At 43.7% G+C, this 24,848-nt stretch overlaps 1 protein-coding gene across 19 annotated transcripts in view; it reads right to left on the bottom strand.

The window, feature by feature from the left end:
* Nucleotides 1-24,848, bottom strand: part of FNBP1 (formin binding protein 1) — an 87,262-nt gene that overhangs the window by 53,418 nt on the left and 8,996 nt on the right. For 15 of the 19 annotated variants that reach the window (XM_031556194.2, XM_010720892.3, XM_019621453.2 and 12 more), the window contains exons 1-4: nucleotides 15,729-15,926; nucleotides 7,276-7,391; nucleotides 2,893-2,949; nucleotides 208-355 (exon numbers count right to left, since the gene is read on the bottom strand). In XM_031556194.2, the coding sequence (XP_031412054.2) occupies nucleotides 208-355; nucleotides 2,893-2,949; nucleotides 7,276-7,391; nucleotides 15,729-15,911 (504 nt within the window). In that variant the 5' untranslated portion in view covers nucleotides 15,912-15,926. Of the gene's footprint in view, nucleotides 1-207; nucleotides 356-2,892; nucleotides 2,950-7,275; nucleotides 7,392-9,967; nucleotides 10,094-11,058; nucleotides 11,155-12,782; nucleotides 12,914-15,728; nucleotides 15,927-24,848 lie in introns of those variants that run through there. The other 4 variants (XM_031556198.2, XM_085239633.1, XM_031556196.2 and 1 more) reach the window with 4 other exon arrangements.

Here is a 24,848-nt window from a genome sequence, read left to right on the forward strand (position 1 = left end):
AGGCGTAGCTGTCTGATTTTATAACATATAATTCAAACGGTCCAGCGATTTGGCCAGGGCAGTAACCCACTTTTTTAATGCCTGGTTCATTAACGAAGCTCGTGTTTATTAACTGCAGATTAATTTTGCTTAACATTGAACTCCGCTACCACTAATTATCTGTCTTACATAGCAAGCAATTGTGAATAATAAAAAACATTCAATTACCGATTTCCTCTCTTGTTTCAGCTCCTGCACATAGCGAGTTAACTCTCCAATGATAAGAGAGGTCATGTTCTCTGAAATGACCTCATGCTGTCCGGCATAGTCATTCATTTCATTTAAAGTGGCTAGGAAGGCTCTAGTTGATGTGTACCTGCAGAGGACAAAAATGCATTTTGCTTTTAGTCCCTTTCTTTCCAGAAATACACGCTGAAAAGGGAGGTTGAATCCTTCTTAAACATCTACAATTGCTGCATGAGACTAAATACGGATTAGCACAGTTTCACATGAAAGAATTTTTCAAAAGAAAGCTTTCCCCAAACACTGGCAGTTGTCTGATAAATTTATCTTGATTTAGACAGTTTGACATCAGCTCTTAAAACACAGCACTTTCAGAGTGCCAGATGTTTTATCAGCACAGCTCTGGGACTTCACTGCACTGATCTTTACTCACCATTTTTGAGTTACACTCTTCCAAGCCCTGCACTCCACGGCACAGAGTCACCAATGTCCCCTACCTGGCAAAATCCAACCTGAACAACCAGCCTTTGGTAGCATACTGCAGAAAAGACAACTTTTCCAAGTGCCAACTGGATGTAGATTAGCTATAATACACAAACTTTTCAGAAAGATAGTGAGTTCACTGACCACGTGTTCGCCATAAACCCATACATTTTATATTTAAACCTTCCATTGCAAGGTTTATTTTTTCATATTAGATAATCTCCAGCACGACATTTCATCTATTATTTAAAGGGAGAAATGAACATCTGTGCACACAGTTTCAAAAACAGCAGATTATGTCACTGGTCCATTCAGCAGTGAGCCAGCAGAGCTGCATTTAAATTCCTCTGCTTGTGCTGGTCAGCTGGAAGACAGCTGCTCTGAAGCACTGCACTTGTACATACTAGCAAAACTATTTATATTAACAGTAGTCACCTGCAATAAAAACATCTTTAGGTGAAGATCCAAAGAAAAAGGGGAGAGGTTTAGAGGAATGGTATGACTGGGGATAAAAGGCATCAGAGAAATAAAAGAAAAAACAGGAAAAAGATACCTAAGAAAAGGGATCCAAACCAATTTAAGCAGCTACATTCACAGCCAAGCTGTGGTGCCTCAAGAGACATCCCAGCTGCAAAAGATAGGGGATCAAAGACAGAACTGCAGGCTGACAGTAAGCTTGAAAACAGGATTTCAGACCAACTGAATGCAGCATCCAAGGCACCCAAAGGCTACATGACAAACCCCAGACGTTATTTAGAGACACAGGGGAAGCACGCTGAGGTGAGCACCCCATTTAAAAGGTCAAAGGATACACAATCTTTTGTGTCGCATCACGTGAGTCATTTAGCTGCACTACCCTTTTACAGCAGATGAAGATGTGTTAAAAAAAAAAAAAGCCACAAAACCTAGTAGTAAAACTCAAAATTATTGAGTGAATGGTATCAAAATACACTTATGGTATCCAAAGGCACATTTCTTCCTAATCCCAAGTAGAAATAAAAACAGCCATTGTGCTGGTAATATGAGCTTCCTTGTGTAAACATCAGTGTTTTAGGAAACAATAGCATCAATAACTGATTCCCACACAACGTTACTAAAAATAAATCAAAAGCAAAACGAAAAGGCCGTTGTGTTGGTTAATATGAATGACTCGAGTGGCTGTACACAGCAGGTGGGAAGGGGTCCTGACCCCAAAGTCTAAATTAGTATAACCAAAGAGTTGGACTTGAATCCAAACTCACGTGAAATGTTTCAGATTTCAAGGTCAAGGGTTCAAGTCTGCTGCTAGACTTTAAAAAAGCAGATCAGCCTCCTGCTGTAAAGTGCTGCAGGGTCAGAGTGTTCTGTGGTGCCTTCATTCAGAGCTGATGAATTACAAAACACTGAAGCGGAGGAATTTCAGAAAAAGTCAGAGTGCTCCAAGGAAAAGGTTTCAACTCTGACATGTAGCCCATCCACTGGAAAGCTTCTCTTCCAGAAAGTTCTCTTTACAGAATAACTTTGATCAAGGGAAGGAATGCTTTTCATGGCACAGTTTACTATCATCCATATGCATTTCCAGTGTCACAGAGCAAAGGAGCTGTGCTTTGACACTGCAGTTGCTGTCTGCAAATGCTACGTCAGTCCCAGGCCATCAGGGAGACACAATCTGAACCTAAATCAGAAGCAGGTAGATGGGTGATGCAGCATCCTTCAATGGCTGCCAGTCATGTGTTCCTCCGTTCCAGGAGGCAGCCTGCACAAACTGCAGCTCCTACCCTTCAAGAGCCAGCAACTTCTCTTGTGGTGTTATAATATGATCCTTTAAGTAATATACTAATCTGCCTTGTCAGTCATCTGAGTAATTTAATACTTGCACAGGCTGCCCAAGTTTCATGCTAAAATTAACAGTGGCTTCTGATGCTGCTGGAGCTAATCAGAGTTTGGGCATCCACCTCAAAGAACCAGGATTGAATAGTATGCCTTGAAGATTTTAAGGTACATAGAAAAAAAATAAGAGACAGTACCCAGAACATTTAAAGGGAACTGAACAGTTACTGGGCAAATCCAAACTTCCTTAAAACTCCACTCCCCAATAGCAGGAACCTCTGTGTTGCATTGCTGGACTGGCCAAATCCCAGCAGGTGACAGAGCCTTCTCCCCTTCCTCTAGCATGCATGCTCACCTAGCAGTACCTCATGAACTCACCTGTACTCTTCCTCTTCTTTGGAGTTCTTTTTGGGTTGATATTTCTTTGAAAGATTCCTAAAATTAAAAACAAATACAATTAAACATCCCCTTCAAACTAAGTGGATGGTTCTTGCACGCACACACAGACGCTTCAGTTTTGGTTTGCCTTCCCCAGCTATCTGCCCTGTCAGAGAGTGGCTGTATTGCAGCAGCACCTGCAGGGCCCATCCATGTCTGTGCTTCAGTTTGCATAACTGCAGCAAGTTCTGGACCTGAGAAATTCATAAAGTCAAGCTCCAGTTCTGCTGAAACACGAGTCCCGTTCACTTTACAGTCCTCTCACTGATCCTTAGACAGCCGTAAGAAGTGCACCCAGCAGAAGGTGCTATTCCATGCCCAAAGCAGCCAGCTCAGTGTGCTGCCATTTCCTGCAGGTGACACTTGGGACAAAGCAAGCCTGCTCATCTCCTGCAGGATGCTTCCAAGGAAGAGAAGCAATCTTAGTAAAGCTGTGAGAAGCTGCACCAGGATCATTTTGTGATCATTAAGTCATGCTGGCAGAAATTCGATTATCCCAACTAGCAGAGATGACTGCATCTCACCACTACATATCCAACTAATGATTCCATTTTAAAATACTGATATGCTTTTCTAGTGATTGTATCTTGAATAAAGAAGTTGAACATAACTCAGTTAGCACATCTACCTTACAACATAGCTTTCATTTTCCTAGAAGTTAAAAGTGAGCCCCCAGTCAGCAGCAAACCTAGGCTGTAAAGGACGTGCACTGTCTGCCCATCACTCAGCACACCTTGCTGATGCTTAAAGCTCAGAATTACAAGGCATACTTAGACTACAGCAAACTCCACACACGTTTTAAACAATGCAAACCTGAGAGCTGCCAAATCCTACCCAGCAGTTAAGATCTTTCCGTAGCACTGGGATCTCCTGCACTCTAAACTCAGCCTTAGTCCTTTTTGCTTTCCTGCAGCCTCTGTTACCTCTCTGTGAAATAGGAACCATTTGTTTTAACTTTACAACTTGTTTTTACTGATTCCAAATGACATTCAAGTGGTATTGATGGCATCATTTTCGGAGGGACTATGAAGTGTCGCTGGCCTAGATATGGCAAACTCTTTGGAGAACTCCCAGAACGCATCTCACTGAAAAACAAAACAAAGCACACCACTGCTAACCCTGCTTTTTCAGGGATGTAACCCAATCCCTACTGCATGCTGTTTTTACTGCTAACTGGGAAACAGGAGGTCCTCCTGCCTCACATTTCTTACTCGTGTTTTTTTCCCCTATGGAATTAAGCAGCATCTGCCCAAACAGAGCAATAGCCAGAAAGCTGTCAGACTTGCACAGACACGTGTTCCTCAAAACATAAGCACTCCTCCTGGGAGGGCCCCAAATAAGCATCTCCATTCCAGCCCGTGCCTTCTCTGAGAAGAGGATGTTCTGAACAAGGAGCTTTTCTCTAGTTCTGTGTACAGCAGTTTCAATTAAATATCAGCACAGTATTGTGCAAACTGTTCTGCGAGGTCACAGTAAGCCTTACAAAAACTGTATGCAGCACAGAAAGGCCTCCATAAATCTGCTTAAAGAGGAAAGTAAAAAACAAGGAAACACATTGAAGACTGCACGATAAGGTATTTTCACACACACAAAATGCATGCCTCCCTTCATTCACTATTGTGCCACCCAGTTAATTCTGACATACAAACTATTGTCTTCTGAGCTTCTGTAGGTACAGAAATGCTGCTGGGCTGGGGTAAAAACCAGCAGGAAGTATGTGCTTTCACAGGAAAAGAATTTAGAAAATATAGTAAGGATTAGCAGCTCGGTTAAACATCTTATTGGTTTCTGTGTGCTTTGTAATGCACTCAAAAAAACATGTGTTCTATTTATTTGGACTTAATTATGTTTTTCCTCTGCTTTTTTCCCCCCCCATCAAAATAGTATGCAAGGCTTTAACCAGGATGCATACAAAAAAACCAGAAGTGATACTGAATCCAGAAGTGATACTGAATCACTTAAGAGCCAGTATGACTCCCACATGCTGAAGTTCAGCATGCAGTTCTACTGTGTCATGGCCACAATATTGGTACTTCCCAGGTTCAAGCTCATAAAGCAATGACCTTCAAATCTAACTGTGATTAAAGAAGCAACTAAGACATAAGAGGACAGATCAGCAATAAAATAGCAATTCAGAAAAGATTGTGCTAGCCTGTGCACCTGCCTCTGATTCACATTTGTTTGCCTTTCATTCAGCATCACTCTTCTGCCCTTCCAGCTTGCTTCTTTGCTTCCTTCCTTCCACTTCTTTGACATCTTGTTCTTCCTCCCACTTTATCATACATCAGAGGTTCTTGATTCCCAAAGCATCCTGACACGTAAGGCATTTTTCTTTGGATCTGTCCTCCTCAAAGGACAGATCTATCTATCTACCTATCCATCTTCACATTAGACTTTTGGCACTTTCTGAAGCTCAGTTTGTGTGCAGCAAGCAGCTAGATAAGGAGGACAAGGGAGCACCACTGTCACTGGCAGCAGTGCCCCACACGTCCACATCCAGCTGAAGTTCAAAACAAAATGCAGCAATGAGCGAGCCCTGCACTGCAGCCCTTTTACACTAAATCCATGTGACACACAAAAGGTTTGCCACGGGCTTGAGGAAATTTATTAAAAGCAGATGTATGATTTATTTTTATTTTTAATGGCCAGAACTGTTTTATCTCAACATTTGACAGGTCTGCTTTGGCTTTTTCCCTTTATACTTCAAACTCTCCGATGGCTCCAAACAGCACTGTGTTTCAGGGCTCCTCAAGGATGAATGTATTATTTGTCTTTAAATCTTACCCATGGGGGAAGGCACAAATGTAACTATGAGCACGCAATTAAACATAAAGGGGAAAAAAAAGAACAAGGCTAAGTTTGTTCTGGAATTCTGGGACAGAATAAGAGACGAAACTTGGGGGTTCACAGCCTCTGAATATCTTTGTCTGTGACTATCTCCCATTTTCCTTCAACATATTGTTTATTCACTTGATTTCACAATTATGCTCCTTACACCTAAAATTCATCATCCCAAGAAACTCAGAGATTCAAGGGTGTCATCCTCTGTAAGACAGACTTACTCACACAGATACTGTGTCCTGCTTTACTCACACTACGTTTCTTCCAGCTCACTTCGCCTCTGTAATTCAACCTCATCTCCATAGATGTGAGCAATTTGTTCCTGCACAACTCATTTTCAATTTCCTGCTTGTCTATAGCAGATACCCTGGGGAATCCTTGTGGCATTCCCCTGAGAAAGCACATAACATTAAAGGCAGGGCTTTATCAACTACCAGCCCCTAGTAAATAACAGACCATTGCTCATCTCAGGAGCCATTCTAAAAAAAGCATAAAAAAAAAGTTTGGGCTTTTTTTTTTTTTTAAATAGACATCATGCTTTGTGTGTACACAGATTAACCAGAAGCACAGATCTCGTTCTTGATCAATACTGAGAAGATGGGAGGAGTTTCAATGTACGTAATCACACAGAACAAAAGGTATGGATGTACTGCAGGGGTCAGGAAGTCCTGTGCTCCCCTCCCCAGTTAGCCACCATTCCCACCACTACTCCACTCCTCCTCTCAGGCTAAGAGCCTAGCCACTGTGGGAGGGTTCCTCATCCCCTTTCTTCTCCATTCACCCTGGATCTGATCCAGTTTTCTGGGCAGGTTCACATATCCTCGTATCCTTGCCTACAACCCAAAGTTCATACCAGAAAACACCCAGCGAGGACTTCTAGTAATTTAGCTGCTCAAGATAAATCCACAGGATTTCTGCTCTGGTCACGAGACACATTGCAAGAACTTTAGCAAGACTGTAAAACTGTCAAACTACAAATCTTAGGCTGCAATCTGACTCAAATGCAGACTAAATTCCAAGTGTTGAGACTGACTTTCAGGCCTGCAGTTTCTCTAACACTGTTTATGAGCCTGTCATATAAAAAGAAGAAAAAAAAACCACCCTAAACTTTGTCCTATAGCAAATTATCATTGTGGTGTTGAATTCTTAAACTCTTCAGGATTTATTTGCAGTCATAGTTTCATGGGAAATATTACAATGCTGTCCCCCAAAGCCCAAGCCCTTAACCATGAGTACATCATGAGTAAGCCCTAGGATGCTCCTCAGCCACCCAAATAACTTCTGTTACAAAACACATGATTTTTATCACAGATAAGAACATGATGTTAAATTAAACTTTGCTTTCAGATCTTTAAACTAGAACCATCCTCCGCCTAACAGCAACCATTATAGACGAGCAAATTACGACCACTGCAACATGAATTTACAGATGACCGCAGAACAGATGCAACCCTAAGTGCAGACCTTTGCATGCCAACTTACCTAAGCTGCTTTGCATAGCTGAGTTCAATCTCTGTTCTTTCTTTGACAAACTTGATGTATTTTTCCAGAACATCGATACCCCACTGCGTGTGCTTTTCTAAATTGTCAAACTGGTCCTGCAAGGAATAATAATAAAAATAAGTTTAGTCTCATTGAACCAAAGGAACTAAAAATTATTTCCAAAGCTCACATCACTTTTTATACTGTTATTAATATTTTCCATTACCACAGTTAGACATTTTTTAGCAGCACAGGTTCTTACACCAACAGAAATCTGCATCTTAACATGAGATCAGTAATGCTCTTCATTTTTCATTTCTAAAACACCTCCATTGCAGAAATCCTTTCACCAAACACAATTTTCTAATGCAAACATATAACAAGACAAATGACAAGAAATGGATTCCCTGTCCAGTATTTTATTTTACACTGAAGAGTTCTTAGAAGTTCTGAGAATCTGAGGTCTACACCTAAATATCAGCTCTGATATAAGTCTAAAAAATAGATTTATAGTCCAGCTTTGTCAATGTAATGCTCTTAAATACCATTTAGAACAGGTAGAGCTTTCTACAGAACAGGATTTATTTCCCCCTGCAGCCTCATGATTTGTTCCAAAATAAAAGACAAGCTAACAAAAGATGCCACAAAATTACATTAGTTATGTTTACAGCAAGACTTCTTGTCTGTCGACATCCATATGCAGATGCTGCATTGTTCTTCAGATATTGCTGCCCTCAAAAACACAGTCACACATGTTTCCAATAGAATCTTTTTTCAATCAAAACCATTCCACAAGTCCGTCTGGGATGTGCAAACGCCAAGAGAAATTAAGCAACTCTAAATCCAAATTAATTATCCAAGCCAACTTATTACTGTATGCTGAGTTAACCTAAATTACTTTTTTTTTTAATAAATAATTTAGTTACTTCATCTGCACTCAAATTCCATAGGCATCCATTCCACAGAGCACTCCAGAAGTCAATGCTTCCACAACACTTGGAAAACGTTTTAAACTGTGCTATATTGCATACTTATCCTCACCGAACTACAACACAAACCAAGCCTTTAATATCAGCCTGAAATGCTTGGCAGCTGGCTCCATTACGTATTGCAGGGAAAGTAACAAACAGATTTCGTACATCTGTGGCACAGAGGTTAGACTTGCCATGTTCTCCAGCAATGCAAATACAAGGAGGGATTTGGGTCAGATGCTCACTATCACAGCGAATGCTTCTGACAGCAGCAGAGCTGCTTTCTGTGCTCTGAAGATTTGGTCTCGTGATTTCCAGTTTGCACGGCTATCATCAAATGTTATCAAACCAACACAAGCCCACTTCCTTAGAGGCACGAAGTAACACAGTTACTACAGAGCCTGGTTTATGAATCTGCTGCTTTTAAGCAAATACCACTTGCTGCACTGCAGCATTTCTGGTTCTGGCGGTGAATTAAATTGGTATCAGGAAAGAAAACTTCAGCTCTGAGCAAAACAATTGCAAGCAGAAGCTGCTGCTAGCCAACAAAACTGCTTTCGCTCCTTTCTGAAGAGATGAGAGCCACGTTACAGGACGAAAACTTGCAAAGCTATCAAGGAAGCAGCTAAAGCAGCAGGCAGTACGCATGGAGTTGGACATGTGGGCTTTGAGCATCGCCCTGCTTGCTCTGGTTCAGCATAAGGTTTTACTTCAAAGCCAGGCAGCCAAACCAGACGAGGCTTTAGTTTAAATTATGTCAGTTTTAGTTAACCAAAAAGGCACCAGGAGGGGGGACAAAAGCAAAAGGGCAAGTGTATGCATACCGAAATAGCACAGAACTTGTAAGCCTTGTGCTCCAGGAGCCATACGAAATGCCTGAGGGCAACTGAAAAAACTCAAACGACACAGAATAGAACCCCGACTTCCAGCAGTCACCCTTGCACCAAAGGTAACCTCGTTCACTCAAAAAGGACACACATTTTCTGCAGAAAGGGAAGACGTGCACTGAGCCAGCACGTATTTGCATGTAGACAAATCCTTGTTTCAAACAGACTCACAGCTGGGGAGAGCAGAGCTGGGGTACGGCGCAGGGCTCCGCTCACCTCCTCTGCAGTGAGGCAGCAGCTCCTGCTCAGCTTCACGTCCACAGCTCCAATCACTGCTGACTGAGCTGGCGTCAGGAAAGTGCTACAAACGCTGCCTTCTGAAGGCTTCTGCTCGAGAGGCCGTGCAGCTATCCCACGCTCTGCTCTTCCACCATTTACATTATTCAACATAAACACATGCACGTCAAATAAATACCCCATAAAGCAGCCCATTACTGGCAATTTACATACACTCACACACGCTCCCGACTTGTCTCAGGTTGGGGAATCCGTGCACTGCCCCCTCGATGCAAATTAAACCACCCTTATCGCACAGATACACCATAGGAGCTGCAAGAAACGAACTAAGCATCTCACTTTGACTATACCCAAAGAGGAAAGGCCGGGTTCCTGGTAGGATGGGATGCCTTTCAAGGAGATCCTGCCCTTGGAGAGGGCTCAAACAATGCCAAGGACACACGAAGAGCAGGTTCACCCTGGGAAAGCAATCCTGCTGCTGGCTTGTCTACGCCTGGTGCTTTTTAGAACAAAAGTCACCAGCAATGCAAAGCTCTTCCACCACCACCCAGACTTCTCTCAAAGCACCATTTAGATTAAGGAATGAAAAAGAAAAACCTGCAGGCTGTTCCAGGCTGCCGACTCGCTCTGCCCTGCGATGCTGTGGATCAATCTGCCAGGCTGCTTCAGTAGCCTCACTTTGTCAGGCCTGGAGAAAGCGAGCTCCATGCTGAGCAGCGTTGAGGTGAACCCCCAGCAGTGCAGCTGTCAGATGTGCTGACCGTGTGAACATGCTGACTTTCCATTTATACAGCCAACAAAGAAACTCGTCCTGCACCGAGTGGTAACCAGAACAACCGTGACCAGATAACCTGTAAGACCCACCTCTGCTTTCAGGAGCCAAGGCAAAGTGAAATTTAGTTCCTTTCTGAAGACTTGACTAAAGATCATTTTCTATACTTTCAGGTTTGGCCTCAGCATTATTTCAGCAAACCAGCAATGCCCCAAGTGATGCCTTACATCGGGGTCATGTATCCCGTTTTCAGTTCTCTTCTGTGTTCCCTAAGGATGAAATACAGGCAGCAAAACTGGAAGCAGGGGATTCCAAAGGAAAGACGTCCATGTCGTCCTTGTGTCCCCCATCTGCTCAGCGAGCTGAAGGTAGGCAAAAGCTAATGCTAAAGCTAATGAAGCATAGGGACAAAAGAGGGTATGCAATACTTTAGTTGTAAAGGTAACCTTCAATTCGTGGAATTGCAAAATCTCCAGTACGTGCAATTGGTACTAAACAAGAATCTGTACAAAGGAGCTCAGGACAAGCTCTTCATAGCAATTAATCCCAGAAAGAAAAAAAAAGGTATCATGAAGAGGACAATGCTGCAGTACATCAGTTACTACTGTGGTTCACTTGAGCACTTTTAGCTTCAGGTGCTCAGACAGCAAAACTGGATGAGGATCTCTGAACACAAAGCTCAGTAAAGGTGTTCACATCCCAAGGAAGGCCAGGAAGGAGATGGCAGCTCTTAGGGTTGCAACTCCTCCATCAGGTTCCAACAGCTCCCACTGACACCACACGTGCCAGCACAAACACTGCATCCTTCCCTGAGCACAAGAAGGGCCCAACACAGAACACAGCCCCCCACAAAGGTCCCACACGGATGGAACTGCAGAGCTGAACACAAGCTGCACCAGACAAACTGCATCCTCACCTCCTTTCGTTGCTTAACATACTCTCCAACGTGCATACAAAAGCACATGCTCAAAAGAGGAGAGAACATCACCAGCTGCATGGGAACCAGCAGAGTGCCCGAAGGCAAAGTGTTTCTGACTTCTTTTCCATTTCCATTAATTCTCTCCCAGTATTTTTATTGCTGCCCAAAGAACTTCATGCTCACGCATTCTTTCTGAAACTCAGCTGCAAGCTTTTTACACCAACAATGCTTAAAATGGAAATAGTTCTGTCTATTTGCTTTTCCTTGCTTTAACTGCTTCTTTAAGCTGTCAAATTCCCTCACTTCTCAGCTATTCTCCTGATGTTCCATCCCCAAACAATGCAAAGTCCCTTGGGAAGAAGAAAAACAGCCATTAAAAAAAAACAAAAAGGAAATAAAGGAAGCAAAGAAAAGCTCTCTCTCCATTCCTAAGCATCATAACATGGAGTACAACCAATTATTGAGCAATAACACAAATGTTATTCCTGTGGTCTTTTGAAGGGAGTATCTTACTAACCTGATCTCTAGAGAGCTTTCATCTATTGTGAAATCCTTCAGCTCAGGACTCTTTCAAATCCAACGATGGCCAAAATTTGTCACCAAATGCCTTCAGCTATAGCAGAAATTAAGAGATGCCTTTGGTCTTTCCCTACGTTCTAACACTCTGCAGCAGGGCTACACATGTGCCCGTGCTCCCAGTGCTTGGCAAGCACTTCTCATACACAGAACAGCTCATGCCATGGAGTCAAACTCTACCATACAGCAGAAGCTCTGGGCTTTCAGTTTGGTTTCCCGTGCAAACATCATTAGGTCCTCTGCTCAGATCTACGATCAGATCTGGCAGTGTTTGATGTACCCATAAGCAGGCGATGCTGTCACTCTTCCCATTGCTCCCACAGGTAGCAGCAGTGCCAGGAGTGAGAGCTAACAGCCAAAACAGAGACAAGCAGTGAATGCGAATGCTGCAAATTTGGAGCTACCAACTGCAGAACAAAGCCTCTGTATTTAGCATAATCCTCCTATGTTTCTAATCCAGCAACATAAGAAGAGACACATGATTATTAAAAATTAAAAATACTTATTAAGAGTTTTCACTGCCTCAGTCTCCGGGGAATTCCATTTCATTTCCTCCAGAATTACTTGTTTATCCACCCTCCTAAAAAGTACCTAAGAACAGGGTTTTAATTTAATTTAATGCTATTCTTTACCTCTGATTTACACTTTCTCCTCCCCCATTCTTATTCAATTTTTTTTTTTTTTAAACAACAAAACTAAAATCATCTTACTCATTTATTTGGGAAGAATTGAAGATCAAGAACACAGCACGTTATTCCAATTGACTTCCTTTTATAAAGTGCATTTTAACAACTTCAAATCTAAGGAAAAAAAATAGAGTTGCTGGGTTGTTCACAGGCTCAGTTCAGCCCCACACAGCAGCGCAGTGCTGGCAGAACAGAGCAGAGTTCAGATGCACAGATCCACACACACTACCATGAAGCCACATGCAAGCGTTGCAGCCTTCAGGCAAATTAACAACGAAATGAATACATGAAGCACAGGCTGCTCCTGCAAGAGAAAGCAGAGAGGTGCAGAAATAGGAAAGCAGCAGTGTTTGTTGACTCAGCCACTGCTGAAGAGAGAGAACTTCCCGCAGTGGTCTTGTCAGCTGTGGTCAGTGAGCAACAAGTGGAAGGTGACACACAGGAGCACAGGACACCAACCTCGTGCCTCATGCAGCACCGCTGAGGAAGGCTGGCAGCACTGACACCGCGGCGGGAAGAGGAGAGCATCTCTTCTTGGTTTATGCTCAAACCACGCTGTGCTTCTGTCGGATGTTTTGCATGGGTGATGGGAGAATTAGCTCAGCACATCCGGTTCTCCTTCACAGAACTGTTTATATCGCATTTTGCCTTCCAATTTTCTGTTCACCCGTAATTCATTTTAACCTTCAAATATTAAATTCTTACGGATCTTTCACCTTCAGCAGGCAGATTTCCACCTCATGTAAGCAATAAACGCTCAGAAAAATCAGAGATTTACTCCCTCACCTCCATTTCCTCTTTATCTCCATCCCTTAAACTCATTTTCCATACAGACCAGAAGGTTTTCACTCTTTTATCTCTTTTAATTCTCCCCAGAACCTGATCCAGATGAGAGAAAGAACCAATATTTGTTGCTGTATTTTCAGGCAACTCAGTGCAATCCAGCCAGGTGGGAAAAAAAGCCACCAACCAAGACTGGAAACAGATCATGTTTTATATTGAAATATCTTTTATGTTGCTAGATAAACTCACCTCTAATAGTCCTACTTGTTCCAATAAACACTAGCAATTAAGCAATCTACATTTCAGGCTTAAAAGGCTTGCTGTTTTCTGCACTCTGCTGAAGCTGCAAAACAACCCAAGTTCCAGCACTTACAGCAGGTTTATTTGGGCTTTAAAATAACGCTGCCCCACTTGATGAGTCTGGCCGTGCACAAAGGGTGGCACTGGGGAGAAACCTTGTTAGGGAGACCAACCTCCCCATCCCACCCAACCACCACCCTCCACAAACTCAAGAGTGACCCCTCCTGCCAACGAAGCAGAAGTGCTGTCTCACAGGCAGGTTTTTGCTTGTGTCCTCCCTGACCTGCCTGGATGGAAACCCGGCTGAAGACAAACAGGTACCGAAGGAAAAGTCACTGAGCGTACAGCCCAGGGGAGAGCACAACAACTGCAGTCACGTGGAGGCCAGGCCAGTTCTTGGGAGTATGAGATCATCAGGGCTGACGGGGAGCTGCAATGCTGAGCAAGACGACCCAAAGCTCCACGGGTACGGCTCCAACTGGAACACCAGCCTGTTGTACCAGCACAGCTCACCCGCTATCAGGGGAAGAGATTCAACACCGTGCCCAGAGCCCAGGATCCTGACAGCAAACCTCAGTGCAAAACAAGGCTTAGCGAGGTCTGCAAGCAGGGATGGGACAGAGAGCAGCTCCTCGAGAAGCAGCGCGGGCATCGGTTGGCACCGGGACACCTCCACCTGCCAGGTCGCTGGGAGCACAGCCTGGCTGCTGACATCGGTGACCCACTTTGACACTCGTTATAGAAGCTTTGCAAAACCCAACACGTGGCTCGCAGCAGGAACCTCCCAGTGCGAGTTCAGCTGCTGCTGGCAAAGTTCTCATAAGCTGAGCGCCCAGGTCCCTGCTGAAGCTCCAGCCATGAGCTGGAAGCACTGCTTTGTGTGAGCTGAGCTGGTGCTGGCTTGCAGCTGCCCGGCAGTGGGTGCTGCTGGTAGGACCAGAAACCAGCTGTCTGAGCCCCAGGGGGCTGCTCCTGCCAATCCACAGCCTTCCCCAGCAAAGCCCACATCAGACAGACCCCAAACTCTGCACCTCACCATCCTGGTGTCAAACTGAGCCTTCTCCTCCCCCTCATCCTGCTGTACCCTGCAAAGGATGTGGCGAGGCAGAGCTTGCGGTGCCTTGCTAGCAATGGGGCAAGAGCAGCATGAGCATGCAGGCAGGAAGGAAGGTGAGAGGATGTGCCACTCGAGAGGATGTGGCTGCTGCAGTGGCTGTGGGATGAGACAGCACAGAGCAATGGTGCTGGGGAGGGGACAGGAGATGCGAAGAGCCGAGCTGATGAGCAACAGGTGAAAAACAGCAAGTGAACCAAAGGGAGCCAGACAGAGAGGGACAGCGAGGCTGTCTGTGCATGCAGAAGGCTACCAGAAAGCCTGGCTTTCTTAGAACAGATTGTGATCTGCAGGCCCAGCTGACACACAAAGATGAGCATAACTCCATCTAGTACAGATAAAAATATACAGTTTCATTTTAATTCACTGCCTACGAAGGCCGCACTGTGATGGTACACGCTTGACAAACTCATCTGTTACCAATGGGAGTTGCTTCAAATTAAAGTTGCATACATCTCTTAGGAGAGGAAATGCTCACCTTACGATGTGTCAAAATGTCACATTCTTGGAAACGAACGTTCTAGTTTTCTTCGAATACAGAAAACCTAAGGCTCAAAAACATTTGCATCATTTGTCCACGGTGCTCTTCGTAGATGCCCATGCTGCTACAGCAATTCATTTCCCTCAAATAAGTTTATACATTTTGAGGTTTGAGGCACTGCATGAGCTCGCCACAATGAGAACCATCTGTCACAGACAGACCACTCGGCAGCGAACACTTCTCTTCAAGCATACAATTCCACTTATAAAACACACACAAGAAATCCCAGAATGGGAGAGAGTTTTGTTTCAAAATACATTATAATGTGCAAATTACAACCCAGAATATAAGGGAGCTCTTAAAGATCAAAGTAATAATACCTCAAGTATTGCAAGAAGTAAGGTCAGAAACACCAACTATAGTTCAACTTTTTTCTGTACATGTTCAGCGACTTACACTGCAGATAAGCATGCATGTGCTGCTTTTCCTTTTGGTGGTACCAACTTAAGCTGGCTTATTTCTCATAAACATGGGAGAAAAACAGCAGAATTAAGACCTTAAAATCCAAATAGGTTTCTTCGCTCATTAGCTAAGCAAAGCCTAAGTAAAGGCTGATTACAATTAAGTCCTACTGAGGCCCAGAGAGATGATGCATCTCTATCATTAGCATTAATGATACCCACAGAACTCATTTGAAAAACATAGAGACAAAACAAACAACGCTAACCTCTTCCTTCTGCTTGTCCTGAGGGAAGAGGACTGGGACAAGGACTGCGTTTTGCTGACAGTATCCAGAGCAGCAGACTGAGAGCTGCGCCGACCCCCGGGGATCCGTCCCTCCGTGTGTGTTATAAACAAGAGCTCGGAAAACAGGCAGATTCTGGAGCATCCCCTGCTGCTGGGCCGGCATAAATCACGGGCTGCAGACCCGAGCTGCCTCCCTCAGGAGCTGCAGCATGGTAACAAAGCTAAATACGTCTTGCTGTTGTTCCAGGAAGGTTTTTCAGTTGACAGTGTTGCAACTTTTCACTCTTCCCCAGCACCATCCCACTTCCCCGATTTAACGCGGCCATTCTTGTATTCTGAAGTTATTTGAACAAAGGCACTTCTAGATGTAACCCCCAGTAAATCTCCTGGTGCCTGCCTGTATCTCTGGATTAGCTGTTGACTGATTTTCATCCTTTTTTTTTTTTTTTTTTTTTTTTCCATTCCACGAATCCCTCCCTCAATAATACCAGCTGTTAAAACAAAGGCCAACGAGATCTCCTGCCCACACAGCTTTCCCTTTGGGCAGTTGTGTGCTAATTATGAAGAACAAACCACACAGCACTGCTGCCCATTGCAGGGGGGACTACAATAGAAAAGCAAACAAGGAGGCTGATGCACTTAAAAAAAGACACACACAGAGGCCACTGTGTCCTCCGACAGCAAATTATACACAGTTAGAATATGAGGATCTTATCCACAGGAACAACACTTTGACTCGAAGAGGAATTTTAGGGAAAATAACCAACTTTTGTAAGCCAATGGCACGCTAGGCTCATCGCACGCAACATCAAGCAGCTCTATGGATCCCCAAAGCAGGAGATCTGGTGTAACCCAGCCAGCAGTGCCTGCGTAAGGATAAAGCTGGAACCCTGAGCTTCCATCCCGTTCTGTTTGTTGTCTTTGGAACAGTTACATTTGGGCGGTGTGTTTTTGTTTTGTTTTAATAAGATAACCGCTTCAAACAGCATGAGTGAATTTTAAGCTTTGAAAATTAAAAGCCCTGGATCTCTCTACCTAAATATGGCCCACGTGGGCTGTGTATAAAGAGCCCAATGCCTGGTACATCCCATCTCTGATCTCCTCATCTCCATTAAATAATTCAGCTGTCAGGTGGAGAATTGAGCATCTGTCTTAACTCCCTTTTTTACACAGTTTCTAAAGTACCAAAGATATTTTTATTATCTATCTGTATTTTTAATGGAACAGAAGGGCCCTTTCCCCTCTTTGCCACCTCCTGTGGCTGCAGAGCACTCTGCGAGCTGACCGTGGGTCTCACTGTAAGCACGGTCCTTATGGGATGTGTACATTGCAGCTCAAAACAGGATGTTGTAAAGGTGCTGGCATTTTGCACTGCTGGAGGCTGCCACCTCGAATCATTAAATCCTTTCTGTGATTTTTCTTCTGTTTAAATTGGAGAAATGGAGATCAAAAAAAAATAAGGCCCCTTTAAATCACATCACAGCCCTTCCCTATTGCTGTAATTAAAAAGGAAAATCTCAAAAAGAACTGCTTCTTCCTCTCTTTTCCAAATTAAATGGACCCAACAGCTGACAAAGACTAAAGTACTCCTTTTCAGATGAGGTTCAAAAAGCATTTAATATCTGAAATACCACAACATTACAAGTACAGTCCTCGATCCATCAAGGGCCACTTCACACTTAGGACCAAATAAGATTACTGCTCTGCCTCAAGTATTCCTATCTGCCCCTGCATTCCAGGAGGTCTGGTGCTTCTGTTCTGACCCAAGGAATAGTTTGCGTCCAGAGCAGGAGATTTCTCTATTTCCTTATTTCAGAAATTCACATGACTCAGGAAATCTAATGCACTTCCCATTTTTGCAGGCGATTCTGAGTATATGGCATTTTAAATGTCTGCAAAGCTACACGTAAAGCCAACTCAAATCTTACACACACGGTTGATCACTTCAAAATTGGGGTTTGCTACACAGTTTTTCTTAACTACAATAAGACCCAATGCTTTCTGCAGCTGTGAAATTGGCAACCAAGGCATTCAGCTAACATCCTGCCTATTACCTATTACTTATCTCAGCTTCTGGGCAATGAACTCTTCAGATCAGGGACGAACCCCTGCTGGATGTGCAAACTTTGCACTGCTTCCTTTTGTCTGTATTTCAACACCAGCATCGCTGCAGGTTGATCCTACCTGCATAAAATACTCAAACTCAGCTGAATCCTGAGGTGCCTCTCCTTCCCTCCCCTGCAAAAGACGAGACCACAGAATCCAGCCAAGTCTGACAGACTAAATGATGGCCAAACCCACACTCATGTGGCAACTGCACTGCTCACCTATCTCAGCAGGAATCAAACACTGATCTCTGCGTCACAACATCCGCTGCAATCAAGAAACAAATATCCTCTGTAAGTGACAGTGCCTTTTCCTTTGGAGAGAGACCAGATGCTCATTCTCACATGCCCACTTCTATTCTGTTTCCTTTCCGCTCGCCCTCAGACACTGCGGTACAACTCGCTTCCATTACAACGTGAGCTCATGTCAGAGTCTGGACCTGAAGAAAAGCAATCAGTGTCTAAAGCCCCTCTGAGCTACGCAGGGTCCCCCTGGGCCCCCAGCAGAAGGCTCTCTCAGTAACAAGATCCCAGCAAAAACTAAATGAATGCACCAAAGTAGGTGGAATAAAGAGGGGGAAATACGGCGTAAAACGCCGACCCACGGAAAGCACACAAGGCATTTGTTCAGTAATGAAAACGAATAGCTTAATGAGGCAAATTACCGAACGAGCACCAATTAAATTGCGTTCTGCAATACAAAGGAAAGCTCCCACATACATTTCAGGTCACAGGCAATAGGGCAGCATGCACATGGCCGAGCTGCAGCCCTACGAGGAACGTGCCTGAGCCACTGAGCTGCCCCGGGACCTCCAAGAGGCACAAGACATTCACAAACATCTGACAAGGTAGAAGCAATTCCATCACACAGACACTCAAAGAAACCCCGTTCGTGCAGAGAGCTTGCTTTTTGTTAGATAGGAAAATACAAACGTCCCCTATCCTTAAAGCATGAGGCTGATAAAACATACAGAACTCTAACACAATCATCTCTCTCATCCATACGTGGGAAATGCTCAGCGAGCTGGCATGAAAGCAGCAGCAGCAGAGTTCCCACAGCTCTGGCAGCAGCCCTGCACACCAGGGGCACGGGGACAAACCAGAGGCACGCGGGGAGCCGCAGCCCACCAGCATGCCCACAGCCTCCCAGCCTAGGAGCCCTGGTGGACAAAGCTCCAGTTCAGAGCACTAACCAACAGAAACTAAAATTACAGTTTCTAGAAAGTAAGTAGGGCATCTGGTGTGTGTACAAACCTAGCCTGGCTGTCTACAAAACCTCCAAACCAGACAGAACACTTTATGGAAACAAACCAACAATTAGGTTCTCTTTTGACCAATATGACCTGGAAGCCTAAGCATCACGAACAGATAACATTTCATTCCAGGTGATCCAGCATTTTCTGATCCTTTAAATGCAAACTGCTTCCCTCAGCAGGGCCATTCCATTCACATCCTGGACAGGCAAGTCTGGCTGTGCTAAAGGGGGTCATTCAATTTGCTTGAAACAACAACCTCACGTCCTCGGGTTCAACAGAAAGAAATGGATATTTTAGAATACATGCTATAGCAATGATAATGACACCACGATTGAGGTTTTGAACCTTTGTAACGCTTCATTAAGCACGCATCCTCACAACCCTGATGGGAATTGCATCAGGAAGAACCTCTCTGTTAATCTAGCTTCTAAGACAGACATGAAACAAAAGCACCGGCCAAATTACAACAATGCTTAGTGGAGCACAGATTAAAAGCCACTGGGCTGTCACACCAGCCTGACCGCTTCCTGTCCCCCACAGCCCATCCAGCATCACCCACCTGCCTCCATCTATTAGCATGACAGGATGGGCAGCACCGAATGCTTTAACCCCCTTCTCAAACAGACAGTTGTGACAGTTCCGTCGTTTTGGGGTTAGAAAGGGGGTGTTGGTAAATTACACAAAGGAAAAATGAGATAACAGTTCAGTTTCCTACCAGTTCCACTCCAGCATTAAATAGCAACTCACAAACCTCAAATGGCACAATGGAAAGTACGCATCAAAGCAGCAGGCTGACTGCATCCAGCTCATTAACATCACCTAAACGTAAAGACAACTGCTTTGTTACATCAATCCTAGAACTATCTACTGAGATTAAATGCTGATTAAACAGTGCAATAAATGCATCCGTGGCCATTTACATAAAAGCATTAATATGAGCCTTGTATAATAAGGAGCTAAATCAGAGCAGAATGAAACTCCAAGGCCATTAATACCACCAGGAAAAGGTTCTTACGAACTTTGCTAAGCTCAGAATGCAAAACATTTTTCAAATACAGATCTTGACATTCTTTATAAAGCTGGTAAGGCTGCAGCAGGCAGAAAAGAATGTAAAACTCTCTTTTAAGTAGTTTAGAACCAACAAAGCTCCTGGTATTTTAGTGACACTGCAGACTCTCGTAACACTGAGGGCATTTAGAAGTGCTAGCAAATTAATATGCTGCACCAATTCATTTGGTGAACAATCTCATTCAGATCTTAAGCTGCTTGTCCTGTGTTCTGAATGTGTTAGCAGGCTGAAAAATGCGAGGTGCCAAAGACATTTTCTGAAAGAGTGCTACAGTTTTTCCAGCACGCAGCAGCTTGCTGTGCTTGGAGCTGCTCACTGGGAGGATGATAGAAAGCATTCTGTCACAGAGATGAACACAGAGCCCCCCACGTAACAGTGATGCTATTAGTGAAATGAGTGACACAAACCGTGGACCAACGTTATTAAAACTGCCATAATGGAAGTAACAGAAAGCTGCCAAGTGCCAGGATCACAGCACAGCATGTTATACAGGAGTACCCCTCAATAAAGTGCTTTACTGAGGCCACGTCGCACAAAGGCGTGCTGTGCACAGAGCACACGTTGGGAAGTTCTGGCAACAGAAGTACGCCGTCACATCATCCTGCTTCCACTCTTCTGATGTTCTTGGAAGATCAACTACAAGACCACTACGACAAAAAAAACAAACAGAGGGAATGCTTACATTATAACGTGCTGGCTGGACTGTGCTATCAGAGCAAAACCAAAAGGACGGCGAGCACAGCGCTGCTCTTTTCTGCCTCTGTTGTGGGAGGAAATGAACCGTCTGCTTCATTTCAAAGTAAAGGATTCCTCAGTAAGAGTCCACATGGAGCAAAAAAAAAAAAAGCTCTAAAGTTGTACACAAGCCTTACAGCCGTGCAGGACACAAAGCAGTGTTCTGGTGACGTCCACATGTGGGTTTACTGCCTACAAAGAGGGATGAAGCTGTTTCCTGCTGCCCGCTGCTTTGGAGGCATCTCAGTTAATTCTTCAAGGAATAATTAGCAGCATAAAAGAAAAGAAAACATAAATTCTGTTCTTTTTTAATAGGGATATGTGAATAACACCCATACTCAACTGTATAAGCCTAGACTAGGAGACTTTCAAGCAGATTCCATTAAATATTGATGTAGCTATATATACATATATATTTAAATGACTATTTATTTGAAGGCAATTAATTAGCCTATTGGAAAAATAATTCTTTGAAACACAGCTGAGACACACAGATTTTTGGGCATTCAGTGAACACAGCCATTCTAGCAAAGATCATCTATTTCGGGTATCTATCAGCACACCGCATCGATTTTCAATACAAGACACAATAAAAATAGCTAGCTTTAATTTTCATCTAAGAACAATAACTAATTTACAACGTGAAAACAAAAGAAACCTCTCTTAACAAAAGTAGGTGCAAGAGAAATGATTCTTTGCTTCCCAGGCAGGGAGAGACAGGAGGTGGGACAGACTGCAGACCTGCGTGCCAGCTCCACCTCCTTCCACACTGCATCCTTCCAACCCTGCTCACCTTTAATGCACATCACACACCTGCAAGGCAGGGCGCACAGATGCTTGGGTTGCACAGTAGGGATGGGATCTCCAGCCACAACGGCTACAACATCAGCTGCCGTGTTCATCAAATTAAGTGGACTTCTGGAACAGCACAGCACTTCAAGCAAGCACCCATTCAAACAGAAGGCAGCAGGTGACAGCGATGCAGTGGGTGTGCACTTGTGATTTCTTTTTCACATCAAACAAGGGACATCAGCAGCTCCTGCATAAGAAGTCTCCCCATATTGATCCTACAGCACCCTGGTAGCAACTTAGGATCAGCAAGTCTCCCTCCAGTGCTTTAGAGTCCTATTTAGAGTATTATTATTGCAAATTCTGTGACAATTGACGTATTCCATTCACCTCTAAGATGCCCTTCTTTGCTAAGCACGGTACTTCATGACCCTGACTTTCAAACCTGCAATGTTGTCACACTACACTTCTGTCAACATTCTTGGAAACAGACCTTCCAAATTCTGAAGTACACGGTGACTTGATTAATCTTATGAGTAATACAAGAAAAACACAGAAAAAAACAGCGTCTATCAGAAGAAATAATGTACTCACAGAAAACAAGATGCACAGGGAGACAACAGAACATAATGAGATAGGAACAGAATAACTGGAACTGCTTCAGAACATCAGAAAAGAGAAAAATTTACTTTACCAGAGCTCAAAACTGCAATGTTACACAGCTGCACGTAGAACTGGACAGCAGTTGTAGTGGGGATACGAGGGACAAAAATGCTTTAGAAAAACATGCCTGAAATGAGACCTGGGGTTCTGAACATTGCCCTGCCTTGCACAGGCACCGATGCAAACAGTGACAGATGTTCAGAGAACAGAGTCAGCGATACTAAACTAAGCATGATGACCTGCATTTCTTATTAACTTCCAAAAAAAAGGCACTGACCAATAATGCAAACAGACAACGGGTGCATAAATAAGAAGACCAGGCATTTAGCTCCTACCTGTGCTCAAATAATTGAAGTTACAGGAGTAACTTCTCTGTTTGGGCTGAAGGAAATCCTCATAGGCATGCTCTCCTTACTTCAGCTTTCATCCCCTACCTTTTGAAGCCATTTTGCCTGTTGAACTGAAAAGCACAAGAGCACAGAAGAAACGCCCTTGACTGCAGAAGAACAACAGGATCCTCCTGCCCAGCCTTTCCCTGCATGGATTAGAGCAACAGGTCTTCCTACAGCAACTGGAGCTTCTGGGCACGATTCCCTGAACATCCCATGATTCTCCACCTATTTTGTAACACAGATAGGCCATTTGCTTGATAAACAGTTGAATCATGTAAAAAAAATATGAGAGGATATCGACTTGAATCTATTGGATGTTTTATCTGCCAAGCAGGGAAAGAAAGCTTGGCCTCTGAACCAAACTGATGCAGGAATGGTTGGGAAGAGGAGGAAAACAAGTCCATGCTTACCTACGTACAGAGGGGATGAGGGAAAGAAAGGGATCTTCTCACAATTTGAGAAGCACATCCCCTCCTACTGGGAGGGCAAGGAGCCCATCCAGACACCACCTTCCACTTCCATGAAAGCTACAGCTCTGGTTCACCTGAAACTGTTAAGCATTCATTTTCCCCACAGATCTCAGTGTTTAAACCCAAATAGTGGATGTTGGCAGCTAAATGCAACCTGTTGGGCCTTGAACCGGTAGGGCCAAAGAAGTTGATGTTACGGTAGAATACCTTCAGAGAGCATCTCCAAACCTCGGCTCAGTGGAAGACCAATACACGTCTATTGGAAAAGAGCATCTGCCAACTTCCACTGAGAGCTTCCTGCTGCATCCACAGGCAGGATTCACAGAGTCAATGAAAATAGTGAAATCTTTGTCAAGCTCTCAGCACCCCTGGATGCATTTGTTCTTTTATGGAAAAGACCTCAATATGCTGTAGGATGGAAAATTACTGTTTACCTAATTTGGCGTGCAGACTGAGACAAAGTCAGTAAGAAGAGAGGAAGACAGAAGAAATGTCATGTGGCCTACTCCCACCCCCCTCCTTTTATTGTTGTTTGAGCTCTCATGTACAGAAATGACACTCGTAATTACTAGTTTGTTCATTCAACAAGGTTACTCACGCATTATAGTTAATTCTTACTTACGAACACTTAATATACAGAATAAAACTCAGTCGTATTATTTCATTCCTCCTCCAAGCTAATGACAGCATTTCCAGAAAAGCTGAATGCACTCGTGACATTTTTATCCTCAAAAGACTCATGTAATTGTAGACTCTGTAAATGCACACAAGTAAACATCATCTTCAAATGCAGAATTAAGACAAATACAATATGGATAGGGACAGATAAGAATAAGTAGCAACTGCTGAAAAATAAGCAAAGAAAGAAATCCCAGCACAATATTTCCTTGCTTTAAGATGCTTAGTTCTATTAATTTAAGATTTGTGACCACATCTATTTTTGGAATGACTATGGAACACATACAAAAAGGAGACAATGAATAGAGCTATGTAGTTCATGGATTTTTTTTTCCCTTTTCTTCCCTAAGAGAATCTGAGCATTAAGCACAGCACCACACAAAGGAAACATATCAGTTCTCTTCCGTAAGGGTGATTTGTGCCTGCGGCCTTTTTGTTTTGGGTTCATTTTCTGATTATTTTCAAAATTCTCCTTATCCCAGAAAGCTTCTCGAAGTGCATTAGGGCTTACACACGAGTCCCAGACTGTTTAATTTAGCCCTAATACCTTGAGGAAGCTTCAGAATGGATTGTTGCTATTCTGATTAAGGAATCAATCTCACCCCCTGCTGGGAAGGTTGGATGAACGCCTTGCCCCCAGAGGGAAATCAACATTGCTCCACTGGCCAGCAGCTTCCAAACACTGCGTGCTCCAATGTGTTCTGAAGAAAGAACAATTCTGATTTTAAAGCAGTGTTCTGAATTTCCACTATTTTGACGCTTGAAAAACCAAACAAGAACCAAAACTCTTGGCTCTCTGAGAAGCAGGGGTTGTAGCTCTTACTGCCTCATCAATATTCCAGGTTTGTTTTGTTCCTAGAGATTGACCCACACACAAACCACAAAAGATAACTACACCAAGCCAACAACAGCTCTGATGCTTAAGTCAACATGAACACGTATA

Source organism: Meleagris gallopavo, chromosome 19 (genome assembly GCF_905368555.1).
Source record: "Meleagris gallopavo chromosome 19, MGAL_WU_HG_1.1, whole genome shotgun sequence".
Classification (NCBI taxonomy): Eukaryota; Metazoa; Chordata; class Aves; order Galliformes; family Phasianidae; genus Meleagris; species Meleagris gallopavo.